Source organism: Heterodontus francisci, chromosome 12 (assembly GCF_036365525.1).
Source record: "Heterodontus francisci isolate sHetFra1 chromosome 12, sHetFra1.hap1, whole genome shotgun sequence".
In the NCBI taxonomy this organism is placed as follows: Eukaryota; Metazoa; Chordata; class Chondrichthyes; order Heterodontiformes; family Heterodontidae; genus Heterodontus; species Heterodontus francisci.
The window spans coordinates 36,380,633-36,399,571 of NC_090382.1; the positions used below are offsets into that span (position 1 = coordinate 36,380,633).

Consider the following 18,939-nt stretch of genomic DNA (forward strand, 5'->3'; position numbering starts at 1 on the left):
AAGTCATTTTTCTTTTTAATAATTATCCGGTTGAAGCTAAAGGTTGAGTGTGTTTTACTTTTTCTTGTGATAGGATGAGGTCATTGCAGTCTCCAAAAGGATAATTATCCGGCTACAAGATTTGGCGAAATGGGTGTGCACTGAAAGTTCTCAATGGCCCACAAACACACAGGAAGCAAAATCCAGCACTATCAATTTGGACAGCAAAGGCCACAAGGAGGATCCCAAGCTGAACTGCAGGCCAACTTCAAACTGCTGCCTCACCTCAGATAATGTGGGAAATGAATTTGAAATTTCAGGTGAGGATTCTTCTAGTCGGTGCATGAGCTGAATTTGTAAAAGAACTGAATGAAGGGCTAAAGTAGTCACCTGGGGCTTGTCTCTTCCCCTTCCCTCTCCTGACCCTGTGAATCATCTGATGCTGATTTTCTCCAGGTGCGAGCCAACTCTCATCCACTTTCAGGAACCAGAATCTGGTTTCTATAGCAGTAGAAAGGGGGTGGGGAGGGGGAGGCTGAGCATGCTTACTCTCTTCCTGGTCATACTGTTGTTCAAAATTACCCATTTTGGACACCAGTGATGTTTATTCTCTAAATTGTTGCCTTCACTGAAGCTGCTTCTGGCCCAGCCAGCCTAATAAAACCTGATAAGCTCTAAGAAACTGAGAGTTCGTATGTTGTAGTGTATCAGATAATGGCCTCCCTCATCTTGGCTTAGCATACATTTCACAAAAATAAAAGTCAATAAGAAATGAAGCATTTTGCCCAATCCCATGCACAGGGTGGTACATTAAGGGACTCAAACATCTGTCCAGGGATCTGGCTCGTAACTTTGGCCATTATGGACATTTATTTCCATATGGGATTGTTAAATCCCACAGAAAGTACTTGGGTTTGATGTAGTGAGGATCCACTACCTCAACAGAGTGTTCTCATTTGGCCTGTGACCGCACCCAGGGTTACTAAAATGCTTATTCATTAGTTGCAGCCTTGCATATATAATTGCCTAGTCAGTACACTGCCTGGATACCAATCCAGCAAGTGCTAAGTTTTAAAATGGAGCTCAGCCTTGCCATGAAACGAAGAAACCTCTAATAATGGTGAATGCTAGTATAAATCTTTTATAGGACCTGGTTTCAAATAACCCTGGCCTTGCATTGCTGTGCTTCAGAGCCTTGCAACTGAAATGTTGCTTCAGCGAGTAGGTAGATTTTATGTGAGTTCAACGCTACAAAGCTGATTCTGCATATTTAGCAGGAGCTTGAAGGGAGCACAGGCCAGGCATATTGAAGTCCTGATTCTCTGACCTGTATACTGTACAAGTGTGGTTCCTTTTTATTAGGAATGTGGACTTCGTTCCAAGCTATGCATATCCCATGAGTGCAAGACTTTTCTGAACACTGTTGCAATTCCGTTTTCTCTCTAAGAACCACTGCACCTTCCCAGTGGCGCAGTGGTTAGCACCGCAGCCTCACAGCTCCAGGGACCCGGGTTCGATTCCGGGTACTGCCTGTGTGGAGTTTGCAAGTTCTCCCTGTGTCTGCGTGGGTTTTCTCCGGGTGCTCCGGTTTCCTCCCACAAGCCAAAAGACTTGCAGGTTGATAGGTAAATTGGCCATTATAAATTGTCACTAGTATAGGTAGGTGGTAGGGAAATATAGGGACTGGTGGGGATGTTTGGTAGGAATATGGGATTAGTGTAGGATTAGTATAAATGGGTGGTTGATGTTCGGCACAGACTCGGTGGGCCGAAGGGCCTGTTTCAGTGCTGTATCTCTAATCTAATCTAATCTAATCTAATAAATGGATTGCCTTCTTCAGATAGTGGTCTTAAGAGAAATAGACAGAATGCGCTGTACCTGTAAGTTGTGTCCTATAATTACCTTGGTGGTTGTGACTCCCTTCCAGGGTGGAGCACCCCTCTCCAAACAGCATAGACCAAAGGTGTATGCCAATCCCACACACACTGGTACATAGAGGGACTCAAATGTTGAGCAGTCTCCGTACTCTTACTGATGTTTATGGAATAAGTCTGCATCACGTTGGTGAGTCTGGGCATGGAATGTCTATAAACCAAGAGAGATGGACTTGGTCTTGACCTGGACATTGATTCCATGTAGTCATAGAACTGATTTTTTTGAAACCTCGGTGCTCGGCACCTTGTGGGACTGTAAAATGTCACAACTCCTAGAGCAGCAGTTGATAGATACTCTAAGGTGTAACTAATGCTGACATCCCATGGGATCAGAGTGTAGAAGGTGAACTTCTTCCATCAATGGTGCATACTTTGGTTTTATGAAAGTATCTCCAATTAAACATCTATAATATTAAATGGAAGTAGTTTGTCAGCTGATCAGGAACATAAACATCAGTTTATAATGACTTTTACAAGTGTCTAGTTTTGAGGTTGTAGCTCACTTATGAATCCTTCCCATCATTCTCTGAGATAAATTTTTCTTTGGCTTTCTGTGCTATTTTAGTGCATTTTATTTGCGTACAGAAGTCAGATAGATGATTAAGAATGTTAGATTACTGACCTTCAGTGTGGCCTGTACTTTAATCTCACTAGGCCAAAGCTCCTTCACTGATGTGTGCATGCGCATGCACAGAGTTACATTGCCATCAGGCCACTCATGAGTTCCTGTTATCTGATGTCTCCCTAGTGCTCATCAGTTGTTTAGTCAACTAGTGACCATACCCTGGAGGAAGAGAGAGGTAAGCAGAATATTGTTGAAGTCAAGGTGGCTGCTAGGTGGCATGCCTTACAGGAGATTAGAACCCCAAGTGAAATTCCTCATGGCAAATTCTGGTGCATTGATGATTCACCAGTCAGCTGTGCTGATAAGCTGTGTAGCTCTAGCTGCCTAGACATCACCTTATCCCTGTGTGAAATAGTTGGCTTCTGAGATTTGTCTGTTACCAGCCTGTGCCTGAGCTCTTTAGACTCGGGTAAAGATGTAAATCCCCATAGGACTCAATGAGTGTGTGATTAATATCAGCAAATCCAACTGTGTAGATTTCTCGGGAGCTTGTCATGGAGTCTTTTAAATATGGTGATGGTATTCCTTGTGTGTAGGACACTTGGCTGGCCCCAAAGAATAAAAGCAAGGCATTGTTCACTATAAGGTGTTACGACTAGGTGAGAAGGGGTATAGGGGTTCCCCCTCAGCCTTTGCCTGGTTTAACTGTGACGGTTAAATTTTAGAAACACTGTTTTTAGCTTCCCCCTCAGTGAATCCTTGTACACTGTTCCAATTGTAAGGCAAGGAAATCAGACATGTTTCCTTAGATTTGAACAAGAAAGGTGGACATTTATTAATCTTAAACTCTAATCTGGTTAACGACTATGAATGTGCGACGCGTCTACGCTCGCATGCATACGCAATAAACACACACGCAGATAGAGACAGAAAAAGTAGGTAAGAATAAAGGGGAAAAGTTTGAGGCAATATCGGGATTGTAATTACAGTCCTTTTGAGTTTAATGTGGAGTCTTTGGTTGCCAGTAAGTCCTGTTCGTTGGGGCCCAGTTCATGCTTCAACTTGTTTCGATGTTGGAGTCTTTCCTCTCTTGAGGTTTATGTGTCTTCCGTGGGTCTGGTGGCTTGGGAGAAAGCGAGGAAGAGACAACCAGGAGAGAGACCTCTTTGTTCCAGCTTCAGCTGCAAACCTCTAGTCTCAATTCATCTGTCCTGTGTCTCACTTAAAAGCCTGGATCAGCCGGTCAGTCATGTGGCCAGCTGGTTTAACCAGTCTGCCTTTATGGATTTCAAAGCTCTCGGTGGGGGTGGAGGTTGGTGGTGGGGTGTTGTAGGGCTGTCTCTTACCCCGACAAGATGTGGATCACCATTGCCCAGCTCAATCTTTGTTAATTGAATTAGTGAGCAATTCCTTTGTCTCTCCAAGCACTGTCTCTTAGTTAGCAAATATCCTTCCAGCCAAGTGGCTGGTGATCTTCAAACAGGTCATCTCTTCACTCCAGCAACAGTTTAAAATGAATGTTCATATGACAAAATTAATATGCCTCATTCTTGGCAGATGGGGTCTGCATGACAAAGGCTTAACTTATATAGAGCTGGCCACCAAACCGATATAATTCCAGATGCTTTTGTATGCTAGGGTCACTGTTCCGGATCAGGTCTATTTGGTGAATATTCAGGTAATAATGATGAAACTGACAGCAATTACTGGCATCTGATATGCAGGGATAAATGTGGAAATTCCAAATTTGCTGTCTGATTCTGCGCTTCCTCATAGGGTGTGCTGTTGTTGCACCACCCACCCCTCTCTTCCCACCCCTCCCCCGACCCATGACTGCTATCAAGTTGAAATCACTGAACTGATGAGAACTTGCCCTTTTACACTGTTAGTCTCACTGTAAAAATTCTTGGAAAAGTTACACCTTGTTGAATGAAGTATAACTGGTTTATCATGTCATACTAAATTCATGATTACTGCTGAACAGCCTCAATGGCCCTGAAAAACTAAATTTATATTTGTGGAAATTGGAATTTCTCCAGATGATAAAATATTACATTGTCAATTTTTAAAAAAAGTTTGTTTATGATATTGTAGCTTCTAACTTAATCCCATGTGTATGCCCAATCATTTATTTCACTCTCTGTAACCAAAAGTGAATGGTAATCACTGCATTTTATTTGCTGTTTGTGAGAATACTTCAATGTAATTGGCTGATTACCCTATTTGATGACATCACAGTTGCTGAACAGATGGAGATTGCCTTGACTTGGTACTAGATTTAAACTGATGTGAGAGAGGGGATATTCATGGCACAGAGTTTGCTAGATCTTTGTGGGTAGCTTTCTTTTGAGGTGAGCGGCAAGTGCTGTTGCTTCGCTGCTGACCCCGAGATCTGAATCAATATCTTTTTTTTTTTAAATGCTTTCCTTGGGTGAGCAAGCGTGTGTGGACTGCCATACTCTTGACGAATCAAGCAAAAATGATTTGATGAGGCCATAATTTGTTTCACTGAAGTAAAGTGTTGTTTCTCCAAAATAATACTCTTGCTCAGCCGTATATAATCATTTGTAAGTGGTGGTCAAAATTGCATTCTGAGAGTACGTCTTATTTTCCAGTTTCAGTTCCCTAAGATAATCACAAAGAAATAAAGGAATTGGGGGTTTAGAAATAAATTATTTACGCAGAGGGTGGTTAGAATGATAAATTCTCTGGCACAACTGTCTTGTAGCTTCTTTCAATCGGGTTTTAAATAGTTGCTTGAATAAAGGGGACATTAAGGAGAGTTGTTAGGACTAGCAGTCCCCTACCTGATGCAGTGGTGGAAATAGAATTCATAATAGCTTTAAAGGAAAAGTAGATAAATATTTGAAAAAGAAATATTTAAAAAGGGCAGGGGATTGAGACTAAATGGCTAGCAGGAGAATGAGGGGCTGCATGGCCTCCTTCTGTGATTTTAAACTTGTATGATTCTATGAAAGGGGAAGTGAGCATGTGAGCAGGATTAGACTAGATGGCTTATTTAGGGAAGGCACCAGCACAAATTTGATAGGCTTAGTGGTGTGTTTCCATGCAGTTCCAAATTCCTGCCTATCTGTGCCTGCGTGAGCTTCACCTTTTAATAAAGAATTGAATAAAGTTGCACAATAATCACTTCAACCCAATATTTACCCATGCAGTTTTGCTGCACTGTTGAATGCTAAATCTAATGCAGCAGCCCTTGTACCATGTTAAGCAGTGACTCATTATCTTTGTGATCTCTGAACTTCAAATCTAGGACTGTGAAATTCCTGTGATTATCACATCATAATTCCTGCAGTCTCTTACTTGCCCAAACAACTTGTTACCAGTGCATCTTGAACAGTCAGTCAAATAACGCTGACAGATGTTCCGTAAGGGCCTTGCTATAAATACTTATCCTTATTGTTTCAGCTTCCCCCTGCTCCCCTCTTTTTGTGTAATCAAGTGCATTAATAACAATGCCACATCTGTGCCTAGCTTAATAAGTCTACTAGTGAAACACTCCATCCTTGTCAGCACCATCTCTTGTCCATTTTCAGATTGCAGCTGTCTTCAGTATTTTTTCTGTACTTGTAATCTCAATGGTTTGTTCCTATCATTCCTTGTGTTGTTACCAATTTAATTCTTCCATTGCTGCCTGCTCTTTAAATTTTTCATCCTCCCTTTTCTGTCCATTTTCTCACCTCCTTCTTGAGAATGTACCTGGGATATTTCTCCTCTGCTTTTTTTTTCAGCTGGTCATTCTTGTGTGACTTTAGCCAGCCAGATATTTTGATCAAGGGAGGCTTGAGATAGAATCCAGTGTTTCCCCTTACCGGAGGTTCATGCACATACTTCCAGCAGAGGATGCTGGATAGCAGTCAGGGATACACAACCTGGCATTTTCCACTCCCTACTGTTGGGACACTAAAGCTAACTGTTACATCAATATCGTCAGCCCTGCCTGAGAACAACTAACTTAGCAGAAACCAGGGATGGAATGTGGCACCTTTTTGGTATGTACGGCACAGCTACTCACTGCTTTAACCTGCTGACTAATCAGGAAGTTATTTTCATTTTTCATACCCAATTTCTTTTTGTTTCTATTTGTTGCATTCATAACCTCAGGATGTCCCAAAGCATGTTAAAGCCAATGAAGTCCTTTTTATTTTGATGTGCAGTTACTGTTATAATGTAGGAAGCATGGCAGCCAGTTTGCGCACAGCTAGGTTCCACAACAGCATTCAGATAATGATCAGATAATTTATTTATATAACCTGTTCTGTCTATTCTCTAACCATTGCCTTTTCTTAAACTAAATATTTTGCTTGCCAATTCTTCTCTGCTTCCTGGGTCCTCCTGTCTTTTTTGCAGTGTTAGTAAAATTGAAAAATGGTGGAATATGAGCTGCAGAAAATGGCTGTGTCATGTGGCCCAGTGAATCTCTGTGTTGCTTTTGTTTTCATTGTCCAAGAAAAGCAAGCTGCATAACATTAGAAATAGGAGCAGGAATAGACTATATGACCCATTGAGTCTGCTGTGCCATTCAATACGATCAGCGTGGATCTTCAGCTTCAATTCTACCTTCCTGCCTGCTCGCCATATCTCTTGATTCCCTGAGACCAAACAGCTGTCTATCTCAGCTTTAAATATATTCAACGATGGAGCATCCACAACCCTCTGGGGTAGAGAATTCCAAAGATTCATAACCCTTTGAGTGAAGAAATTTCTCCTCGTCTCAGTCCTAAATGATCGACCCCTTATCCTGAGTTGCCCCTGCATTCTAGATCCTCCAGCCAGGGGAAACAACCTCTCAGTGTCTACCCTGTCAAGCCCCCTCAGAATCTTGCATGTTTCAATGAGATCACTTCTCGTTCTTCTAAATTCTAGAGTATATAAATCCCAATTTACACAGCCTCTCGCCATAGGACACCCCTCTCATTCCAGGAAGTAATCTAGTGAACCTTTGCTGTACTGCCTCCAATGCAGGCATATCCTTCCTTAAATATGGAGGCCAAAACTATTCACAGTACTCTAGGTGTGGTCTCACCAAAGCCTTGTACAATTGTAGCAAGACCTCTTTATTCTTGTATTCCAATCCTCTTGCAATAAACGCCAACATGCCATTCGCCTTCCTCATTGCTTGCTGTACCTGCATGCTAATTTTGTGTTCCTTGTACAAGTATACCCAAGGCCCTCTGAGCATCGTTATTTATGTTTCACGCCTTTTAAAAAATATTCTGCTTTTCTATTCTAACTACCAAAGTGAATACCTTCACACTTCCCATTATACTGCATCTGCCACCTTGTTGCCCACGCACATAACCTGTTTATATCTCTTTGCAGTCTCTTTGTGTCCATCTTACAGCTTGCATTTGCACCTAGTGTTGCATTGTCAGCAAACTTAGATGAAGAGATAAAGTAAATGTATCTATATAAGTCCATAATATAGACTGTGAATAGCTGAGCCCCAGCACCGATCCTTGCAGCACTCTGCTAATTACAGCCTGCCAACTTGAAAATGTCCTGTTTATCCTTACTCTCTGCTTCCTGCCAATTATTTAAAAAGTTCAGTCCGTCGGATTGCTAAGATAACAAGTTTTGACTTTTTTTTTCGTTTGGTTTTTCAGTAGATTTATTGGGAATCTAGAATAGTGGGAATGGAGGTAAAGGCAGTTGTATGTTCCTCCTGCAGAATGTGGGAGGTAGGGGTCGCCAAGAGTGTCCCTGCTGACTGCATCTGCGGGAAGTGCACCCAACTCCAGCTCCTCGCAGACCGCGTTAGGGAACTGGAGCTGGAGCTGGATGAACTTCGGATCATTCGGGAGGCGGAGGGGATTATTGGCAGGAGTTATAGGGAGGCAGTCACACCTCAGGTAAAAGAAGTAGGTAGATGGGTTACCGTCAGGGGAAGGAGAGGGAACCAGCAGGCAGAGCAGGGATCCCCTGTGGCCGTTTCCCTCAACAACAGGTATACCGTTTTGGATACTGTTGGGGGAGACGACTTACCAGGGGTAAGCAATGGGGTACAGGTCTCTGGCACAGAGTCTGTCCCTGTTGCTCAGAAGGGAAGGGGGAAGAGGAGCAGAGCATTAGTCATTGGGGACTCCATAGTTAGGGGAACAGATAGGAGGTTCTGTGGGAACGAGAGAGACTCACGGTTGGTGTGTTGCCTCCCAGGTGCCAGGGTACGTGATGTCTCCGATCGTGTTTTTGGGATCCTTAAGGGGGAGGGGGAGCACCCCCAAGTCGTGGTCCACATAGGCACCAACGACATAGGTAGGAAGAGAGATGGGGATTTAAGGCAGAAATTCAGGGAGCTAGGGTGGAAGCTTAGAGCGAGAACAACCAGAGTTGTTATCTCTGGGTTGTTGCCTGTGCCACGTGCTAGCGAAGAGAGGAATAGGGAGAGAGAGGAGTTGAACACGTGGCTGCAGGGATGGTGTAGGAGGGAGGGTTTTGGTTTCCTGGATAATTGGGGCTCTTTCTGGGGTAGGTGGGACCTCTACAAACAGGATGGTCTTCACCTGAACCAGAGGGGTACCAATATCCTGGGGGGGAGATTTGTTAGTGCTCTTCGGGGGGGTTTAAACTAAATCAGCAGGGGAATGGGAACCTAAATTGTAGTTCCAGTGTACAGGCTGTTGAGAGTAGTGAGGTAGGGGATAAGGTTACAGGGACGCAAGAGGGCACTGGCAAGCAAGAACTTGGTTTAAAGTGTGTCTACTTCAACGCCAGGAGCATCCGGAATAAGGTGGGTGAGCTTGCAGCATGGGTTGGTACCTGGGATCCTGATGTTGTGGCCATTTCAGAGACATGGGTAGAGCAGGGGCAGGAATGGATGTTGCAGGTTCCGGGATATAGATGTTTCAGAAAGAACAGAGAAGAGGGTAAAAGAGGGGGGGGTGTGGCATTGTTAATCAAGGAAAGTATTACAGCGGCAGAAAGGACGTTTGAGGACTCATCTACTGAGGTAGTATGGGCCGAGGTTAGAAACAGGAGAGGAGAGGTCACCCTGTTGGGAGTTTTCTATAGACCTCCAAATAGTTCCAGAGATGTCGAGGAAAGGATAGCGAAGATGATTCTCGACAGGAGCGAGAGTAACAGGGTAGTGGTTATGGGGGACTTTAACTTTCCAAATATTGACTGGAAATACTATAGTTCGAGTACTTTAGATGGGTCTGTTTTTGTCCAGTGTGTGCAGGAGGGTTTTCTGACACAGTATGTGGACAGGCCAACCAGGGGCGATGCCACATTGGATTTGGTACTGGGTAATGAACCCGGCCAGGTGTTCGATTTAGATGTAGGTGAGCACTTTGGCGATAGTGATCACAATTCGGTTAGGTTTACCTTAGCGATGGGCAGGGACAGGTATATACCGCAGGGCAAGAATTATAGCTGGGGGAAAGGAAATTATGACGCGATTAGGCAAGATTTAGGATGTGTAGGATGGGGAAGGAAACTGCAGGGGATGGGCACAAACGAAATGTGGAGCTTATTCAAGGAGCAGCTAATGCGTGTCCTTGATAAGTATGTACCTGTCAGGCAGGGAGGAAGTTGTCGAGCGAGGGAGCCGTGGTTTACTCAAGAAGTTGAAGCGCTTGTCAAGAGGAAGAGGGCGGCTTATGTTAGGATGAGACGTGAAGGCTCAGTTAGGGCGCTTGAGAGTTACAAGCTAGCCAGGAAGGATCTAAAGGGAGGGCTAAGAAGAGCAAGGAGAGGACACGAGAAGTCATTGGCGGATAGGATCAAAGAAAACCCTAAGGCTTTCTATAGGTATATCAGGAATAAACGAATGATAAGAGTTAGAACAGGGCCAATCAAGGATAGTAGTGGAAAGTTGTGTGCGGAATCAGAGGAGATAGGGGAAGCGTTAAATGAATATTTTTCGTCAGTATTTACAGTAGAGAAAGAAAATGTTGTCGAGGAGAATACTGAGATACAGACTACTAGGCTAGATGGGATTGAGGTTCACAAGGAGGAGGTGTTAGCAATTTTGGAAAGAGTGAAAATAGATAAGTCCCCTGGGCCAGATGGGATTTATCCTAGGATTCTCTGGGAAGCCAGGGAGGAGATTGCAGAGCCGTTGTTGTTGATCTTTAAGTCGTCATTGTCGACAGGAGTAGTGCCGGAGGACTGGAGGATAGCAAATGTTGTCCCCTTGTTCAAGAAGGGGAGAAGAGACAGCCCTGGTAATTATAGACCTGTGAGCCTTACTTCGGTTGTGGGTAAAATGTTGGAAAAGGTTATAAGAGACATGATTTATAATCATCTTGAAAAGAATAAGTTCATTTGCGATAGTCAGCACGGTTTTGTGAAAGGTAGGTCGTGCCTCACAAACCTTATTGAGTTTTTCGAGAAGGTGACCAAACAGGTGGATGAGGGTAAAGCCGTGGATGTGGTGTATATGGATTTCAGTAAGGCGTTTGATAAGGTTCCCCACGGTAGGCTATTGCAGAAAATACGGAAGTATGGGGTTGAAGGTGATTTAGAGCTTTGGATCAGAAATTGGCTAGCTGAAAGAAGACAGAGGGTGGTGGTTGATGGCAAATGTTCATCCTGGAGTTTAGTTACTAGTGGTGTACCGCAAGGTTCTGTTTTGGGGCCACTGCTGTTTGTCATTTTTATAAACGACCTGGATGAGGGTGTAGAAGGGTGGGTTAGTAAATTTGCGGATGACACGAAGGTCGGTGGAGTTGTGGATAGTGTCGAAGGGTGTTGTAGGGTACAGAGGGACATAGATAGGCTGCAGAGCTGGGCTGAGAGATGGCAAATGGAGTTTAATGCGGAGAAGTGTGAGGTGATTCACTTTGGAAGGAGTAACAGCAATGCAGAGTACTGGGCTAATGGGAAGATTCTTGGTAGTGTAGATGAGCAGAGAGATCTTGGTATCCAGGTCCATAAATCCCTGAAAGTTGCTACCCAGGTTAATAGGGCTGTTAAGAAGGCATATGGTGTGTTAGCCTTTATTAGTAGGGGGATCGAGTTTCAGAGCCACGGGGTCATGATGCAGCTGTACAAAACTCTGGTGAGGCCGCACCTGGAGTATTGCGTGCAGTTCTGGTCACCGCATTATAGGAAGGATGTGGAAGCTTTGGAAAGGGTGCAGAGGAGATTTACTAGGATGTTGCCTGGTATGGAAGGAAGGTCTTACGAGGAAAGGCTGAGAGACTTGGGGTTGTTTTCGTTAGAGAGAAGGAGGAGGAGAGGTGACTTAATAGAGACATACAAGATAATCAGAGGGTTAGATAGGATGGATAGTGAGAGTCTTTTTCCTCGGATGAGGATGGCAAACACGAGGGGACATAGCTTTAAGTTGAGGGGTGAAAGATATAGGACAGATGTCAGAGGTAGTTTCTTTACGCAGAGAGTAGTAGGGGCGTGGAACGCCCTGCCTGCAACAGTAGTAGACTCGCCAACTTTAAGGGCATTTAAGTGGTCATTGGATAGACATATGGATGAAAATGGAATAGTGTAGGTCAGATGATCGGCGCAACATCGAGGGCCGAAGGGCCTGTACTGCGCTGTAATATTCTAATTCTAATTCTAATTCTAATTCTAACCAATCCTATATCCATGCTAACATATTATCCCCAACTCCATGAGCCCTTATCTTGCCTGTAAACATTTTGTGTGGCACATTTTTGATTACCTTTTGGAAATCCAAGTATACTACATTTACTGGTTCCCATTTGTTAACCCTACTAGTTACATAGAGTCATTTATGGCATAGAAGGAAGCCATTTGGCTCATCGAGTCCATGCTGGCTCTCGGTGGAGCAATCCAGACAGTCGCACTCCCCTGCTCGATGCCCGTAGCCCTGCAAGTTTATTTCCTTCAAGTGCCCATCCAATTTCATTTTGAAATCATGGATTATCTCCGCTTCCACCACCCTCATGGGCAGAGAGTTCCAGGTCATTACAACACTCTGCGTTTAAAAAAAAAAATAAATTCTTCCTCATGTCCCCCCCCAGCATCTCTTGCCCAAAACCTTCAATCTGTGTCCCCCTAGTCCTTGTACCATCAGTTAATGGGAACAGTTTTATCTAACTTATGTAAGCTTGTCATAATCTTGTATACCACTATCAAATCTCCCCTCAATCTCCTTTTGCTCCAGGGAGAACAACCCAGCTTTTCCGACATAACCTTGTAACTAAAATCCTCCATCCCTGGAACCATTCTGGTAAATCTCCTCTGCACCATCTCAGGGACCCTCACATCCTTCTAGAAATGGATGCAGTACCCTCAGTTGGGGCCTAACCTGTGCTTTGTAACTGTTCAGCATAACTTCCCTGCTTTTGTACTGTGCTTCTGTATATGACGACCGAGATCCCATATGCTTTGCTAACCACTTTCTCAATATGTCCTGCCACCTTCAAAGATAGATGCACATGCCCCCCCAGGTCCCACTGTTCCTGCACACTCTTTAGAACTGTGCCTCACCCTATCCCTTCCTTCTGCCAAAATTCTTCACCTCACACTTGTCTGTATGAAATTCCATCTACCACTTGTCTTCCCATTCTGCTACCCTATCTATGTTCTGTTGCAGGCAGTTCGTATCATACTCACTGTTTGTTTGTCACACCTCCAAGTTTGGTATTATTGACCAATTTTGAAATTCTGCTCTGTATTCCAAAATCCAAGTCATTTATGTATATAAAAAAAGCAGTGGTCCGAGTACTGACCCTTGGGAACACCACCGTCTACCATCCTCCAGTCTGAAAACAACATTTACCATGCCTCTCTGTTTTCTGTCCTTAAGCCAATTTTTTTATGCAGTTGGACACTGACACCCCTATTCCTTGAGCCTCAGTTTTGTTAACCAGCCTTTTATGTGGTATTTTATTGAACACTTCCTTAAAATCCATGTAGACAACATTCACAGCTTTCCCTTCTCTGTTACTTCATCAAAAACTAAATTAGATTACGCAAGCATGATCTGCCATTTACAAATATGTGCTGGTTATCTGGATTGGCGTTTATGGTGAAATCTGGATCTTCCGTTGAGACTGAATAGCAACATTACTGGACTTAGTGGAGTACTTGCCAATAGTAGAACTCCATAATAATAGATAGATGTGTGGGTGTTGGAGGTGGGAAGTAGGGCTCAGTGTTGTTCAGTGGGGCAGGTTTGGAATAGAGCTATGCACATCAGGTGTGTGGGACCTGAGTGTGCCCAGTCTGAGTTGGGGCTGTGCAGGGACAGTGGAGCTATATGCTTGCAGAAGGTATATGTGGGAGGAACAAAAGGCCATGGGGGCAATTTTCATTGTTCACTACCTGGGCATTTATCTGCTGGAGTGGATCGCCTGCCTGTTGCAGAACCCACCCAATTTTCATCCCATTGGATTCAGAGACGGAAATCGGACAGGTTCTACTATGGGCTGACAATCCACTCTACCAGATTACTTTGCACTTGATGAAGCTGAAAGTTACTTCTCATGTGTGCTCAAACAGGGATAGGCAGGGAAATTGTAGTTCTGTGGTTTCTTGAAATGAATCGATACAGATAACAAAGTCTTGGTGTTCACACTCTTTGTGCTTCACAGAATTAACTGCTGAATTATCACTTCTGTGGTAGGGATCTTCATGGAACTTTATGTCTTGTAAATTAGGTCATTTTCCACATCTGCTATAGTGACATCATGCACTTTCCTTCTAGTATCGCTATTGCTGAATGAGGTAACCGTCCACTGTCTATGTCTAGTCTGGCTGAAGTTGAGACTATTTATGTGTGATGAACTGGAGCAGGCCACTTTTTACTGAAGTAACTCCTTTGTGTTTTAGGATTTAAAGATGATCGACCACGAGTGAAAATATTAAGCTACCCCCAGTACTGTCGTTATCGGGCTATCCGGAAAAGAATCCAGAAAGCATCTGCTGAATGTGTTAGTGAAGCACAGCTGCTGGCTCTTGGAGGGATCCTTTTGGTTCACAAGAACACCAAGATTCTTTACTGTCGTGAAACATTTGAACACCCAACACTGGGGGACAACAAATCCATATGTGATGAGTTTGGTGAGTTCTGAAAGTTTGTCATCTTGCTGCCTGTATGAGCTTGTTTCCTGGGTCTATTTAATTGACAGTTCAACACTTTTATTCTATTATGTGAATTGCAACCTCACTCACTTGTGTGGAACTGTCCATGTTAAAATAGATCCTTATGTCTTGGAATGGGAGGACATGAGCCCACACCTCCAGTCTCAACCAAGTTTCTAAGCAAGTACAGATCAAAAGGAGGAGTATTCGAGAAAAAAGAAACAGTTGACCAAGACTGTTCTAGCCTGTATAATCAATCACCCTGCTTTTTGACCCTTTAAATTTTATCCAAGCAATGTTGACCGTTCACAACACTTTTTTGGCGTGCACAGGAGATTTATTTAAGTGCATGGTTTCTTTAATTTTATTGCGTGGCTGCACACATGCGGTAATTTAAAGGGACCAGGACTTTTGAATTGCAGTGTACCTGCGCAGCTTACAGGGAACATTGCTTGTGACTACATTTGTTAAGGGGCTATTGACAGGAAATATGTCACAATGCATTGTTCTGTCATTTGTGTGTAACTTTTTAGTGCTTTCACAGATTTTGTGGACGTATAGTATGCCTGACATCATTACGAGTAGAAAATGGCTGCCAGCCCAGACACAATGGGCCAAATGGCTTCCTTTTGTGTTATCAACTTCTGTACTTCCACCTTACCTGGGACTGCTCAGTGGAATGAAATATAGAGGGAGATTGACTCTGAAATTAACTTGTGTTGTGCTTTAAACATTCGAGATTCGAATTTCTTTAGGGCTTCTTCTGTTCGTCCATTGTAACTTCAGTGGAAGAGCTGCAGAAATCCTTCACACCTTATGGGGTTTCCCATAAGTTACGGTGGATGAGCAGGAGAAAATTTGTCCCCTCTGTATTAAGCTAAACACAAGTATAACTGTGATGACGTAAATGGTGGAATCCTCTGTGGGTCTGAATTTGGGAAAGGCGTATTGATATTTCTGTTTTCTTTAGCGCCTCGTGTCTTGACGCGTACCTCAGCAGGGAGAGTGGTGCGGACGAGGCTACAAATTACTGCACAACCACGGTCACTGACATTGCTACATCTTCAACTGGCAGGAGGTAAGATTGCTAATTTAGTCAGGTTGGCAATTTGACATTTCTTTTCTGTCAGTCTGAGATGCTGCATTTCCGTACGACATTCTGTCTTGCAATCCAAAATAGAAATTGGTAAATTAAAGTGTGTCCAGTGCATGCAGTTTAACTAGTAACAGGGATATGAAGTGAATGCCTTAACCCACTGATGCTAATAATGTGACCCAGGGACCACATGCGATCCATTTCCATTTCACCTGTGACCCTCGGCGCAGCTGTGGCTCCATTTTGGACTCTGGAGGCACTGTATGCCACCTAACTGTGAGGTATTACGAGACCCAGAATTCGTCTCTGTTCCCTTTCTCTGTCTCGTTTCTAGTGAGAGGAAGTGAAAGGATTCTATTAGGAAGTGGAATGATCCATTATACAACAGCAAACTTCATTTGTATAGCACCTTCAATGAGGTAGGTTTTAAGGAGCATCTTAAAGGAGGAGAGGGAGACAGGGAGGTTAAGGGAGGGAATTCCAGGGCTTAGGGCCGAGACAGCTGAAGACACAGCCACCAGTGGTGGAGCGAAGAATATAAGGGCTGTGCAAGAAGCCAGAATTGGAGGAGCACAGAAGTCATTGAGTGCTGTAAGACTGGAGGAAGTTACAGAGATAGGGAGTAGGGAAAGGGCACCATTAGACAGCCCTAGAGCTTAACTAGAATTATTGCTCCTTCAATTTCCCTTATTAACTTGCTGTGGGGAGGTTCTTAGCCTCTACTTAGCAAACTCCCCAGTATAGTTTGACATCAGGAGCTCATCTTGGGTGCAGACCTGCATCCCAGAACTTTGTCATGTGGTGTACGGTACACTCTTGAGACTGACATATGAGCAAAACGTTCTTTAGGAAGTGCTCCTTAACAAAGTGAAAAACATCGATTAACCTGGTTTCTGTCATCCGACCAACCTGATTGTATCCTATTCAGCAATGGAAATGCAGCGATATTTGCAAATCACTTTCATATTGGAAGAGCTTTGAGATGAACTTTGTATAAGATTGCTTTGAACTGTAATCTTTTGGGATGTTGACTTATTTTGTTTATATATAGTAGGTGGAAACACTTGGAGTTGGATAAAAGTGACTGAACTATTGTGACTGTTAGGCTGTTGACAAAAGCATCTGGTCCAATGTTCAGGCTGCTGATTCCCAGTCAGATATGTATCGAGATGAATTGAGAACAGCTTCTGCGCTTTTACATAGAATTTCATTTGTTTTTAAAATCCCACAGCAGACTTACTTGTTTCTCAGATATTTTACACAGGCGGGTTTCTACGTGAAGAAGTGATGGGTTGAAATCTTAATACGTGAGCAAAAAACATAATTTATGTTTAGACAGCCATAGTTTAAAAAATGTACAACTGTATTCTGCTCCATTTTGTACTAGTTTGTGCTTTTAAATATTGCCACTTGCCCTCTGCTGACTTGCTAGGAAAGTTGCAGCAAACTGCATGTGTCAGTCTGACAGCATGTACATATTGGAAACACTTAGCAGGTCAGTCAGCATTTGTGATGACAACAGAGGATTGATGTTTCAGGTTTCGACCCTTATTAGAACTGAAAAATATTACAACAGAACAATGTTTAACAAGGCGCAAAACAAGGAAAATAGATACAGCTGTAAAATACTTACAACAACAACTTGTATTTCTATAGCACCTTCAACATAATAAAATGGCTCTTCACAGGAATATTATAAAGTAAAATATGACACAGCCTTATAAGGAGATATTGGGGCAGATAAGCTAAAGCTTGGTCAAAGAGATAGGTTTTTAGGAGTGTCTTAAGGAGTTAGAGAGGCGGAGAAGCTTAAGGAAGGAATTCCAGAGCTTAGCTCTGAAGGCCTCCAATAGTGGAGCAATTAAAATCAGGGATGCTCATGAGACCAGAATTAAAGGAGTGCAGGTATCTCAGGGTTGTGGGGCTGGAGGAGATTATAGAGATGGGGAGGGCAAGGCCATTGAGAGATTTGAAAACAAGGTTTAAAAAATGTTTAATTTGAGGTGTTTTAGGTTAGCGAGCACAGGGGTGATGGATGATAGAACTGGATGCAAGAAAAGACTTAAGCAAGAGTTTTGGATGACCTCAAATTTATTGAGGGTAGAATGTGGGAGGCCTACAGGAATGTGTAGGAATAGTGTCTAGAGATAAGAAAGGTATGAATGAGGGTCTAAGCAGCTGATGAGCTGAGGCGGCAGCAGAGTCAGGCGACTTCACGGAGGTGGAATTAGGTGGATAGCTGAGGTAGTGAGGAGGTGAGGCAGGGGTTTTGTCTCATGTTGCTATCGTTTGAGCCATTTAACCATCTTCTCCTGTTTTCCACTTTAAAGGTAATTCTATTTTTGTCTTCTCTGTTTTCCCCTCCTTTTCCCCTTGTTGCTTTTCTGAATGTTGTGGGGAAGGAAGTTGAAAGAGCAAATCTTGATGTGTTTATTTTTATTTAGTGAAAATGTTCAGAATAGCAGAGTAGATCACACACAGCAGTGTGTAACATGTAGTAGATTGCAGTATGGTCTGTATAGCATACCGTAGAGCACAGTATGTCATGTGGAAGAGTATATTATGTAATAGAGCACACAATGTGTACATGTTGTCGTGTGTGTAGTTCATAGTAGAACAGATTATATAATGGTAAATTCTACCAGCGTGTGTCATAGAGTTATACGGCACAGAAACAGGCCCTTTGGCCCATCGTGTCAGTGCCGGCCATCGAGCACCTGTCCTAATCCCATTTTCCAGCACTTGGCCCGTAGCCTTGTATGCTATGGCATTTCGAGCGCTCATCTAAATACTTAAATGTTGAGGTTTCCTGCCTCTAACCCCCCTTCAGGCAGTGTGTTCCAGATTGCAACCACCCTCTGGGTGAAAAAGGTTTTCCTCAAATCCCCTCGAAACCTCCTGTCTCTTACCTTGAATCTATGCCCCCTGGTTATTGACCCCTCCGCTAAGGGAAAAAGTTTCTTCGTATCTATCCTATATATGCCCCTCATAATTTTGTATACCTCTATCAGGTCTCCCCTCCGCCTTCTCTGCTCCAAGGTTCACTAATGTCCTTTAGGGAAGGAAATCTGTTGTTCTTATCTGGTCTGGCTGACATGTGACTCCAGACCCACAGCAATGTGGTTAACTCTTACATGCCCTCTGAAATGGCCTAGCAAGCCACTCAGTTGTACCTAACCGCTACGAAGTCAATAAAAAGGAATGAAACTGGACGGAACACCCGGCATCGACCTAGGCACCGAAAACGGCAACGGCAAACCCAGCCCTGTCGATCCTGCAAAGTCCTCCTTACTAACAGCTGGGGGCTTGTGCCAAAGTTGGGAGAGCTG

The 18,939-nt window shown here is 43.5% G+C and overlaps 1 protein-coding gene across 1 annotated transcript in view; it reads left to right on the forward strand.

The window, feature by feature from the left end:
* LOC137375821 (AT-rich interactive domain-containing protein 5B-like) overlaps positions 1-18,939 on the forward strand; it is a 128,160-nt gene that overhangs the window by 23,370 nt on the left and 85,851 nt on the right. The window contains 3 exon segments of the mRNA XM_068043322.1: positions 74-299; positions 14,263-14,493; positions 15,485-15,592. Of these exon segments, the coding sequence (XP_067899423.1) occupies positions 74-299; positions 14,263-14,493; positions 15,485-15,592 (565 nt within the window).